This window comes from Platalea leucorodia (genome assembly GCF_965183815.1).
Source record: "Platalea leucorodia genome assembly, chromosome: 14".
NCBI lineage: Eukaryota > Metazoa > Chordata > Aves > Pelecaniformes > Threskiornithidae > Platalea > Platalea leucorodia.
In genome coordinates this window covers 13000852-13013778 of record NC_138836.1, presented here as the reverse complement: position 1 = coordinate 13013778, position 12927 = coordinate 13000852, and the positions used below count along the sequence as shown (strand labels likewise).

At 45.3% G+C, this 12927-nt stretch overlaps 1 protein-coding gene across 1 annotated transcript in view; it reads left to right on the top strand.

Annotated features, from left to right (window-relative positions):
• The window catches only part of DNAH9 (dynein axonemal heavy chain 9), a gene marked incomplete at both ends in the record, with an annotated part of 219762 nt that extends 212681 nt beyond the window's left edge, over positions 1 to 7081 (top strand). Inside the window, 2 exons of the mRNA XM_082326558.1 lie at positions 716 to 1105; positions 6854 to 7081. Coding sequence (XP_082182684.1) covers positions 716 to 1105; positions 6854 to 7081 — 618 coding nt within the window. The remainder of the gene's footprint in view (positions 1 to 715; positions 1106 to 6853) is intronic.
• Between the last annotated feature and the right edge of the window lie 5846 nt (positions 7082 to 12927).

Here is a 12927-nt window from a genome sequence, read left to right as displayed (position 1 = left end):
GTAGCACAGGTCCACTACAAATGCATATCTCCTACAGGCAAGGAGACAGTATCCCACCCCCAGGCTCAGTGAGAGGCTCCAGGCTTTAAAAATAATTAATTTCTGGATAAAGGAAAAGCCAAGCCTCTCTCTATATCTCACTTGACTGAATCATATCTTGATTTGTTGTGTGTTTCACTGCTGTGAAAGAAACTGTGATTACATTTGCAGACAACATGCGAAGTCAAAAAGAATGACTTGCACTGAAAAGTAATAAAGGAGGAGGGGAGTGAGGGGAAGTGGAGGAGAGAAGGGGGGTAAGACTTGATATAACAAACATTTGGACAGTTTGGGAGTAGATCATCAGAGATCCCAGTATCCTGCCCTGGCAGTGTGAGTGAAAGCAGCTTTGCACCTCTGAAAATCTGCCCTATAAAGATGTTCAGTCAATGAGAGAAAAGAGAAAAAGCACTGGGACAACATGCTTGTTGTCACTCTGTTATACATCTTTTCCTCCAACTAGTATTTTTACAGTAGGGAAGATAAGGATGCAGGAATATGTAATAGAAGGTGCTCATGAAAACCCAAAACTCATGAAGAAATTCACAGTATGTGAACACTTGTGACTGTGTAGGGTATCATGTGCTTCCAGACTGCCTAGCTCAGCCTCTGCTTCCAAGCAGGCTTTGTTCAGGTTAAAGAGTTGTCAGTGCTAATTATACCCTTTCTCACTCAGGGAGAACTGACCATGACAAGTGACATGGAGAACTTGCAGAATGCCCTCTTCTTGGACATGGTGCCTGAGTCCTGGATAAAGAGGGCTTACCCTTCCACAGCCAGCCTGGGCACATGGTTTGCTGACCTCCTCACTCGCATCAAGGAGCTGGAGGCCTGGACAGGAGACTTTTCCTTACCCTCCACAGTGTGGCTTGCTGGGTTCTTCAATCCTCAGTCTTTCCTGACAGCCATCATGCAATCCACAGCCCGAAAGAACGAGTGGCCTTTGGACAAGATGACCTTGCAGTGTGATGTGACGAAAAAGAACAGAGAAGATTTTGCCAGTCCTCCTCGGGAAGGGGCATATATCCATGGTTTGTTCATGGAAGGTGCACGCTGGGATGCACAGGTGAGCTCACCAAGGCTCTTGTGTTGAGGGAGAAGCCATGGATGTTATGCCCTTATTGCTTGGTACTGTACTCTGGGGAACTTCTCAGCCCAGACAGGAACAACTCATCTAAAATAGTCATTTGAGCTGCCTCTTTGGGAATGGGAAAGATGTGAAAGATGGGCCACTCCTCTGCAGCCTAGCGTGGGTATCCAAGGTGGTCAGATGAATCACCCCTTGGAGCTGTCTGTTTCATGGCTGTGAAGGGAGTTCAGGGTGGTCAATTTGGACTAATACAGCTAGTTTTTACAAGGTGAATCTCAACCTCAGTGTACGTTGACTAAACTGTGGTCGGTACTCATGGTGTTATTACAGATGGAAAACATGGGGTCCCCTCAAGGCTGTATTGTCCCTGCACATTTGCATGGTTATGATTTTGCTGCTGCCTCCAGAAGTGACATGCCAGACTTTTGCATTGTCGTTACTCTGTCACCTGTTTAGCAGCAGTGAAGAGAAAGGAGAGGACTCTCATTTCCTACACATCCCCAGAGCTGAATGGGTGGGATGTGCCAAATCCAGACCACTGTCCTGCCACTGTTGGGTGCTGCAGGGTGTTATCTGCATAGGTCGAGCTTGTGGACAAAAATTAATCACAACCTTTAGCCATCCCTTTAGAGTGGCAAATAAAGCCTGCATGGAAGTCTAACCTGCATGGTCAACACGGACTCAGGCTGATGACTCAGCATGGGGGGGTAGGCTGATCCTGGACAAACAGACAATGTGGGTGGCCCTTCCTCTTCTTCTTTCCCCTTCTGGATGTGGCCCAATACCTTTCAGTTGTAGCGTAGCCAGCCTCAGGGCAGCCAAGGTGAGAACGAAAACCTCCAACTGGGCAGCTGAAGGGAAACACACTTGCTATTTCCTGCCTATATAGCTGTTAGCGCTCCTCTGGCAGTGCACCTCTCCGAGCAGCACCCTAGTGAAGCACAATTGCCCCTGTCATTCCTTATGACAGTTGTCAGCTGTTAGGAGTGCAGTCTGCAGAGCGAGAGCCATTAGGCTGACAAATCCCCACTGGGCCTGGTCCTCCGAGTTGCCTGGCCTGTGGTACCATGACTCCCAATTTGTGCTGTGTGTGAGAATTAAATGACAGTGATTCATGCAGCTCTTACTCTGGGTGGCCAGTGTGATGCTCCTGCTGCCAGTGATCTGTGAGAGACTGAAGGCTGATCAAAGTGAGTCACCCAGAACTTACTTATCTGTGTCAAGTTTACCCTCTCACAGGAAGAGACTTTTATTTCAGAGGCAGCTCTTTCAAATCTTAACCTTGAAGATCCTTCTTTATCGGTTGTGGGGCTTGGTGGTAGGATGCTGAGGAGAGAGACCATGCCTGTTATATACCATATTCAAGCCTGACCTTGCAATTCAGATCTAATACTCTCCATTTATTTTTCTGCTCCCTCTCTGAAATAGTTTTCCATGAAAGACAGGAAATTAGGCAAAGCTTTAAACTCACTGACTGATCGATAAACATCATGATGCATTTTATCACAAATCCTTGGGAAGGTCAAGGCTCCATTTTCTCTCTGGAAATGGGTTGATGTGTGCATTGGGTCTGGAAAGCCATAGGCAGTCAGGAACATTGGCAAAGGCTCTGCCAGAAAGTTGCAGTAAAGATCTCACGTGGGTATAAGGTCAGATCTCCTGCCTCACTGATTTTGGCTCTGCTAATAGCAGAAGTCACAGTAGCAGAACAGAGACCAGCCCCCAGAGACCCATTTCTCAATCCCTGCTCCTAAAGTTCCCTGCCTGTTCCCTTGTATTGCCTTTGGTGTGGCTACCATACAAAACCCCTTGAAGCTCTTGGAGATCGCAGCCCCTTACTACAGGGAGCACTGGATTTCAGTTACCCTCAAAACCTGACATTTTAAGCTGATACAAACCAGATGGACACAACAGTACAGAGAAAGTTTAAAAAAAAATTCCTGGTCTTGCATATCAAATACTCCATTAAAAACAGATTCCAGTGACTGCTCTTATGTTTTCGTTTACCATCATAACCACCATTACTAGAAAATATAATGGTCAAAAAGACTGCCTAGGTTTTATCCATCCCCAAGTGATAATGGAAGCGAAGAGTGAGAAATTTTAGTGGTGCAAAGCCAGAAATCTTTTCGGAAACACATGGCTTCTCCCTTCTCCCTCCCTCCAATAACTTGTATGGGTGACTGCATTCAGCAATGAGGTTTGTCTTCAGAGACCATCCAGACTTTAGTAAATGTGTTTTTCTGGGTACATTTTCCTTGTGATTGAAAGATACTGAGCAATTACTTTTATAGAACCATTCATAATCTCTGGGTATCATGCTTCAGTTTATTTCAGAAAGGAAAAGAATATTTTCATATGTTGCTGCTCACTCTGAAATATCATTTTCATCTAGTGGAACTATTCGTTTTACCTGTAATCCAGTGAGCACCAGTATATATTAATGGATGCAGCATTTTTAAAACAGGTGCACAGTTCTTTTGGGTTGTATACACCTTCCAAATTAATCCTCTGATAAGAATGGCAGGTTATGTTTAGAACTCCTCCTCTGGGGAACACCTCCACTTTTAAAAGAATATTCACATTTAGATTGTGCCTCCAAAAAAAGGAAAAAGTCCCTCTATGTTCTGCTACTCACATTTTTCTATTTATTTAAACATTTATGTTTGCCCTTGGGTGTCTTAAATTTATAAAACATTCATTACCAAACTGCAGGCAGCTACTAGATGAAATGAAACCAAGCAGGTTATTTTGGGTCCAAATGATCTGTTTCTGTAGCACTGTTAAAGTCAGTGGGACTCAGTGAGAGAGAGTTTGACTGGTGGGACTATGAGACATTTTATCTCAAGCTATAGCTGACTGATTCCTGGCTTTCTTGCTCCCAGCAATGGAGAGTTTGATGCCAGGTATGTGCCCCACTCCTCACCAAGGGTACTGGCACATGATAGGACAAGGGGAGAGGTGGGTTTTACACCACATGTGCCACACAAAGCTTTGCCATGCGTAGACAGCACATCACCTTGTCCTTGGAAGAGATGCACAGTCAGTGCACAGCATGCTGAGCAGTGGCTTAACACTAGGGGTATCGTGCCTCCTTCAAGCCACACCAGCTACGGTTTCTGTGTACTTTTTAAAGCTAGTCTTACGTAAAGCACCAGTCTCAAACCAGTAGAGAGGCTTAGAAGGGCAGATCTGTGTGGCAAGGAACAGTCACATTTGGTGGTTCAAGTAGCTTTATATCTTTGGGAACAGTTGTACACCACTCATTTTTATCTGAGGTGCTCCGAGCAGCAGATGCAGATAAAAACGTCAGTGTGCAACCCAGCCCTGGCACAGCCCAGTTCTGGTGCTACAGTCCCAAACATTACATTTTGCCATGTTCTTTTGCAGAGGCACCAGGTACCACAAATCTCATGCATCAGAGATGGAAATTTTTCCCGGAGGGGTGAGCTGGGACATCATATGAAGCCTTTTCCCACAGATGTCAACTGTCAGTAATGCCTGTGTATTTGTGAGCTATGAGAGTGAGAGTAGGATGAGGCTCAAGCTGAGGTCTCCAGTAATAAACTTACAATGCAGCCATGGAGGGGACACTTGCAAATTGTGCTGCGAACAGCCAGTCTCTATGGTTGTTTTGAAAAATTAATTCTTTGGCAAACCCTTTTCCATCTGTATCTCAACTCTTAAACTACTCAGTGATAAAAATTGCTTTCTCATTTGGCTTTACTGGACAGCACATCATTAGGTCGTCTTCACTGTGTGCTCCATGGATGGCTCTTTTTCTCATTCCCCGTCTCCAGTTGAAGCCACTAACCCCGGCAATCTCTGGACTACCTTGGAGTGATGTTCCCTGCTAGCCTCACTGCTGGTCACATCACCAGCTCACCTTCCCTGCAAAAAGAGGCAATTCTATGTGAAAGAAAACCAAGCCGTGCTGAAGGTCTTTAAGCCAACTGACCCTAAATTAGCTGTGGTGCAGGTGCATCTGTGCTAGTAACACCTCAAAATGCAGTTGAGTGGGAGGGGATATTGGCTTACTGCATATGTATTTGGGCCCATCTATTGGCATCCCTGGCTTGTGACAGCTGTTTCGTGTCTTTGGACCCATCAATATGTGGCAGCGTAGTATGTCCACTCTTCGAATTGCCTTTTGAGAAGCCAGGACAAACAGAAGTGAAGAATTCTTTAGGATCTGAGGCCTGAGCACAGAACAGTAGCTTTTTACCAGGTGTGCTGTGCCAGTAGTTAGGGAAAATTGCTTTCAGAGTAGAATTAATTTCTGATGATGACAGCAATAAAAAAATGCAAATGCAAATCAGCCCAGACATAACACAATGATATGTTCCACAGAGATACCTCAGGAAGATTTCAACTCTTGTTAACCCAGAAATAGGTAGAATATATCTTGGAAATTTGATTTGAAGAATTGTCAGCGGTAAAAAAAGAGATCTGATCGAAAGCCAGCCTCAGAAATTAAAGATCTGGATTTAAAAAGAGTGCATAATAATGATTGATAAATAGCTTCTTTGTGAGGTATTATAAGAATTATTTAAAGTTTGTTCAGCACGTCGGAAATATAAAATCCTAAATCAGAGTTGGATTTATCACAGCTTAGTATAACAGATGGCATTAGTACAATTAAACCGAGGTATGTCGCAAGAGGGATTATTTTTCTTCACTTCTTTGCAGAACTAAATAAACTACTAGAGAGGTTGAATCTCATCCCACAGCTCTGATCTAAGAGCATTTGAAATAATAATGATATGTGAAGCTAAGCTGCAGTGAGAGGCAGTTTCTTTAGCACTGAGAAGTCTTATGTCCTTTTCTGTATTTGTTTTCATTTGGTCTCTCTAGCTTCCATTAAGCAATTTTGCAGGCCTTCCTGGAAATTGATTGATGTGTAGGGCATTTTATTGTCAGAAAGAGAAACAGAAGCTGCCAGAGAGACCCAAGTTAGAGAAACAAGTCATTGATTTTATGCCCTGAGAGCATAACATCCTTCTCCGGCATCGGGCAGCCTGCTGAGTGAGAGCATTGCTTTGAAGAGGATAACGTAGACTTGTTATTTAATGATAATATTCCCACAGGAATAGTCCTTCTGAATCCCCCTTGTTGGTGTGAGCACCTGTGAGAGCGGATACAAGCCTGCAGTGCCTTTCACGGCCATACAAAGCATTGAGTGCATTCATTGCACAGACAAGCATATCCCAGGTCATGCTCAAATCTTTGTGGTGTGGTGGGAGACTTGGTGCCTTTTAGGCTCTTCTCAAGTGAGTGTTGTTCTCCATCCTGAGCCCTGTTCAGGTGCCCACAATTGGTCCTAGCACAAGCAATGCTTCCCATGAGGAGGTTTTGGTCTGGCAAAACCTTGACTAAGAGCAGCATGAGGATGATGTGTCTGGACATAGCCAGGAACATTGTTCCCCGGCAAAGTCCAGCTCAGGTGTGTATGGGTTTGGGCATATGGTGAGAGCAGGCATCTCTATGCCCCCCTTGGAATAAGCTATGCTTGAGGGAGGCTTCTGATGAAACAAGACAGGTGTTTGATCCAAACCCTCCTTACCTCAAATAGACTCATCCACTCCCTTGATCTCAGGAAAAAGATGCTTGTACTTGCCCAATAAGTCCAGCTTGAATAAAAATTAAAGAGGATCATGTGTACTGGGGTAGAGCTGATGGATATTTTGGAAATCTCACTAAGACTTTGTCTTCCTTCCTTTGTAGGCTGGGATAATCACAGATGCCAGGCTGAAGGAACTAACCCCGGCCATGCCTGTCATTTTCATCAAAGCCATTCCTGCTGACAAACAAGATATCCATAGTATGTACCCATGTCCTGTATACAAAACACGCCAGAGAGGGACAACTTATGTGTGGACTTTTAACCTTAAAACTAGAGAAAATCCTTCCAAGTGGGTGCTCGCTGGTGTGGCATTGCTGCTACAGATCTAGGTTCAGCAGCAGAGCGCCTCATTTGCAAATCCTTAACTATGTCTTTCTCAGAAAAACAAAAAAATAATATCCTGAGATTGAAGCCACGCTCCATCCCTCTGTGTACTGGGCACTTAGCCTAAATAGAGCCTGCAAGGAGGTGACAGAGATGCAGAGGGACACATGGACCAGATTCGTGGCTGCTGTAAATCAATGTCCTGTAATTCCTACACTTCTGCACTGGAGCACTGGAAGATCCCAACACACAGCTAGATCTTCCACACCCAGAGAGTGCTAAGGTCAAATCTGAATTTAATGTTTGTTTTTCTTTTGTGATTCAAAGTAATTTTAAAGTCAATATCCTTCTCCAGTATCCTTAGATAGCTTAGTGACCTGTGAAATTCTTTAGACCTGGTTCTTTTCGATACATGAGTGTTTTTTTGTCATAAGGGTAATGTCAAAAGTTGGGGGATTAGCAGATGTTGTGGATTTGAACTGTTTCTTGCTAATATTACTGTAAATTTTAGAAACATTAAAAACAGAGTTAATATCCAATGTGCTTAATGTAATCAACAGTAAAAATACAGCACAGGGATTATTTAAGAAGGGTATTCCATAATGATAGAAATTTAATAATAAATTTCATTATTCCTGGACTAGTCTCTAAAAATTGCCTGGAGGTCTGTATCATATACTTACTCACTGTATGGAGAGCACATGCAGGGTCAGGTGGGACAAACTCAGCTGTTTGGATAGTTGCACTTATAATTATGAATGCAGTGGATGAGAACTGATGTGTTTCTAGAGCAGAAAGCACAGAGAGGGATGACTGGGGTGTACATTGTCTTAATGAGCCAGGCACACAGAACATTGCTCTGGACTGCAGAAGCTGAGCACTTGGGAGCTAGGAAATGAGAAATAAAGTTGCCTGGGGAAATGGAGCTGTGCTGTGCTCTCTGTGCTGTCTGCAGAGCGTCATTGCACAGCACAGGACCTTGCCTGTGTCTAATATTTGCTGTTTCTCTTCTTCATATGGTACACAGTACCCTCCTGCCCCTCACCATGCAATCAGCCATGGGTTTATCATCTGTGGGTGTGTCAGCAGAGAGGATGAGTAGGACAGAAGGGGAAGATGGCAGATGTGCAGAGGATTTGGTCTCAGTGGAATTAGCACCGGTGAACACCCCCAAAATTTCCCACACCAACCCAATGCCAGGTTACAATCTCACGGCCAGACTCAGGGCTCCTGTGACTCTCCTTTGGGAACACTACAAACCCTGTTACGCAGATGAATCCCCAAAGTCAATGAGCACCTCAGCAAACACTGCCTCATCTTGAGAGGTCCCCACTTGCCAGAGTTGGCCCTGAATGGGCTCAGGTGTTTAGCACCAACTGGGGAAAGGAGAGGATCACAAGCCAACTGTTCCCACTGCCTACGTGGTGGCATTGAAACTTCCAGGATCCTGTTTCCAGGCAGCTGTAGGGTTCATAGGGTGGGAGTCCGCAGCCTGGAGAGACCTGCAGGTCTGAGTGAGTCACCTCGAGCTGCCCTGATAGTCCATAAGGGACTTGGTGGTCCCACTTTATCCTGCACTGGTTACCAAAGAGGGGTCAGATATGGCTCTCATTTCCCTGTTCTCAACTGTGAAGAAATGGAGTGAGTGGCTTAGACCAAGATATTTAACTTCTAGACTTCTTAAACGAGGTGAACTGGGCTTGATCAGACTGTGGTATGGCCACTGCAACCATGGGAGAAGGATAAACTCCAGGCTAGAAATTATGCTTCCCAGCTCAGTTTGAAGCTCAGCATTACAAGAGCCCATACACACCAGTAGGCAGGAAAGAGTAGTGGGTTGGCAAGAGCAAGTGCATCCATGTACCATGTCTTCTGGGTTGCCCAGCAATGTATTTGCACCTGGGACAAGCAGCAGCAGTACGAGATGCTCTATTGGCCTGAAATGCAGCTGTGGTGCTTGTGCAGTGCTTGGGATGGTGGAGCGGATCTTGGCAGGAATATGGGTAAAAGACGCTCATGTACAAACCACAAAGGGTATCTGGGGATTACTTGCTGTATCGTACTGAGCCCACTCTGACCTGCCATATGTCGCCAAGCCCACCTGAGGAGCATTTTGGGAATGCTGTGAAAGGTTCCTCCAAAACCTGGGCCATGCCCATTGCTGTGTCACAATGAACAGGATCATGCCATCATCACTTGAGAGCTCTACAGAAAAAACCTTTCCAGAGAGGCTTATAAATCAGAGGTTTCAACAGACTATTTGTTCCTCAGCCAGAGCATCCTAAAGAGGCAGGTAAGTATGAAATCCTCTAACAAACAGAGCGCCAGGAAGCAACAGTGCCGATGTCCTTGTCTGAGCTCTACTGTAGTCCATGTGTTGCAGTGCCTGGAAGCATGGATGTGTTGCATGCCATACCCCAAGAAACTTCCAGCAGGCACCACAGTCACTCTTTTTATGCCAGCATATACCCTATACTGCCACCCTTCCCTGGCTTGCTGGGAAATGCTCCTGTGTTCAGGGCAGCTCTGCTCAGCTTCACTTACGGGCAAGGGGGATGCTCTCAAGGACTCATCCAGCTTTCTATTAAACTGAGACCTGGGGAGAGCCCAATGCTGAGCGATGGAGAAAAGGATGATTCAACTTGTTGCCAAGTTTCATCACATCACTGATCTACATTTTGATCTCCTTCAACCCCTCTCACTTGCATCCTGCCACTCTTGAAGCTCTTGTTGTACTTAAGGATGTAGTTAGAGCCTTGAAAAAAATGTATGTGTGGAGCTGTACTGGTTTTGGCTGGAACAGAGTTAATTTTCTTCGTAATAGCTTGTATGGTGCTATATGTTTTGAATTTGTGATGAAAACAGTGCTGATAATACAGGGATGTTTTAGTTATTGCCAAATAGCGCTTGTACCATATCCAGGGTTTTTCTGCTTCTCACACTGCCCTGCCAGTGACTACACTGGGTGTGCACAGCAGGTTGGGAGGAGACACAGCTGGGACAGCTGACCCTGACTGACCCAAGGGATAGTCCATACCATATGATGTCATGCTCAGCAGTAAAAGCTGGAGGAAGGGGGCACATCCAGAGTTATTTGCCTTCCCAAGTAATCGTTACGCATGATGAAACCGTGCTTTCCTGGAGATGACTGAATGTCTGCCTGCCAACGGGAAGCAGTGAATGAATTCCTTCTTTTGCTTTGCTTGTGCACGCGGCTTTTGCTTTACCTATTGAACTCTCTTTGTCTCAGCACGTGAGTTCCAGCACTTTTACCCTTCCAACTCTCTCCCCATCCCACTGGGAGGGAGTGAGCAAGTGGATGTGTGGTGCTTGGCTGCCTACCAGGGTTAAACCACAACCATGTTTCTGTGAGTAGTGTTTGGTTTTTCAGCCTCATATCAAACTGAACAGCTTTTGGGTGGCCTCAGCACACACTGATGGGGACATGGTCAACCCTCTGCCAGTCCAGCGTATCAGCTTTCCACACTGTATTGTCCTCCTACCCAGAGTAATGTAGGAGGGTAAAGTCCTCAGGCTTTCCAGGACATTCACAGTAACTCTCTTGGTCTGAGCAACAGAGCAGCTGTCTTTCTGCAGGAATGAGGAGGTGCCAAATCCTTGTCTTTGCACTCCTGGAGACCAACGACCTTCTGTACCAAGGTAAGGTGGAAAAAATTTCTGGTAAGAACTTTGTTTAATTGCCAGGCAGTGTCTCCAAGGCACAGTCCCCAAAAATTAATGATGAAGAAGCTAGTTATGGCTTAGCAAAAGACATCTGCAAATATCTAATGCAAGGGAGAGAGATGTCTTTAGCTTCTTATTTTAAAATGCCTCTTAACCCATAAATGAGGTAACAGATTCTATAGACTACTCCACATAATGAGTATCTGGCTAGAAGAGAGGTCTGTTAGCTAGGGAAAGTTATGCTATTAAATTCAATCCTTGCCAATTTAAATGAAAACCTGCAAATTAGATACGTAATATAAACTGATCACTTCCCACAGCTTTGCAAAGTTGAGTGCATTAAATTCTCCATGTATTTCACCAGGCAGGAGGTTTGGTTGCATAAAGAGAGCACTGCTGAATTAAAGACATAAAAGCAGGACCAGAATGTATAGGAAGTGCATTGTGCTCCAGATAACATTGCTGAATTAGTCCTTCTTTCGTATTTCTCCAATGCTTCTTTTACCACGTGCTTCTCAGTGCTCCATATGTGGAATTTCCTGCCATTCTGGAGACAGTTACTGTCCTAACATGGTACTTCTCTTTTAAAACCCATCTTCCTTTTTCCGGCACACTAGGACATCTCTCTGCTCAGTGTTGCCCTCCAATGTGCCCTCATACCTACAGGAAAGGATAAGTTCAGTAATTCCCCAGGCACTGCTTGCTCTTTCCAGAGCAACAGCCTGGACTGTTCTCTTGCCAGCTGAAGAAGAATGGGATGTTGACAACAAAATTGATCCCATTGTTTTATTATATATATCTTCCTGCATATTTCACCAGTTGGGCAGGCAGGGTAGTGGGAAGATATTTATAGATACTAGAAATGTCACCAGGGTTCTTATTCTTCATCCTTTGAAAATCATCACAGGAAAGAATTGGCTGCAAAATGCTACATGAGGATAGTGAATAATTTGATGCTTTAGGGGGAGAAAAAAATCTGACAGGCATGAGATTTTCCAGCCATATCTGCCTAAACCAGGCAATTAAATACAGCTGGCCTGGCTATTCATTAGGAGCAATGCATTAGTCAAAGGTGAACATTTTCTGTTCATGAGCTCTTGGAGATAGCTGCCCCCTTGGCATTTCCAGTGAGCACCTTTCTTCCTACTCTTTGCCCTTGTTTGAGTGGAAAGGACTGAGCAGTGAAGAACCCTGTCCCCAAAGCCAGCACAGCCCAATGCTGAGACTCCAGGCCTGGCAGAGCTGCAGCACTTTGGACGACACCCAAGACAAAACTGAGGTTGATCTGGAACAGGGCAGGCAGGGCTGGCGTGGTCAGGCAGTGCTGTGGAGCTGCAGCAGCAGGGCAATAGGGCAGTAGGACAGTTCAGGGCAATTTGGCAGCAGGGGCCCATGTTGTTGCTCATTCTTAGGGAAAGAAAGAAGACCCTGTGAAGTGACTTTTCCATTACTGGAAAAGTCTCATGACACCAGTCTCCAGGCCCAGCCCTGAGGCTGCTCTCCTGCCTTACAGCACCTTCAGTCCTAACTCCTCTCCTTCATCCCGGCTTCAATACTCACTTCCCCAAGCCTGCTGCAACCCCAACACTTCCTTCTCCACGAACCCCAACACTGACCACAAACTGAGTAAATACAAACATTTAAAAAAGCAGGTAAGTGTTTCCGAACCAAAGAAATGCCTCTTGCAAGCAGAGTTTTGCTCCTGAAGGTGGAGGAACCCTATGGCTTTCAGTTCCGTGTTGTTCACGCACCACTGTCCAATTATGGAATTGCTGCTTGGAGGACCTGGGATTTAGCTGGAGGCTGGGAAAAGTGAGAAGTCAGGGTTCCTTATACAAAAAGTGGCCACATTTTTTTCAGAATGACTTTTCTTTCAGACCAAGGTGATCTCTCTCACATTTTACCACTCCCCACCGGCCAGACTGTGTTTGCTGCTGCTCGTGTCCTCCCTGACCAACCACATAAAAAATGAGGGTGAGCCCCTTGTAAACACCTAGCAAAAAGGCCTTCGGGCCTTTGGCAAAGTGCTGAGTGTCAGCAGAAACCATGGAGCAAGCCAAAAGTGGTGGGGTTGAGGACCCAGGTCATTCTGCAGGCTAGTGGTTATGCTGGGGGGCTGGCACTTTCTCCTGGGAAGTAAGTGTTCAGCCACTCGTGGCAGGACCTG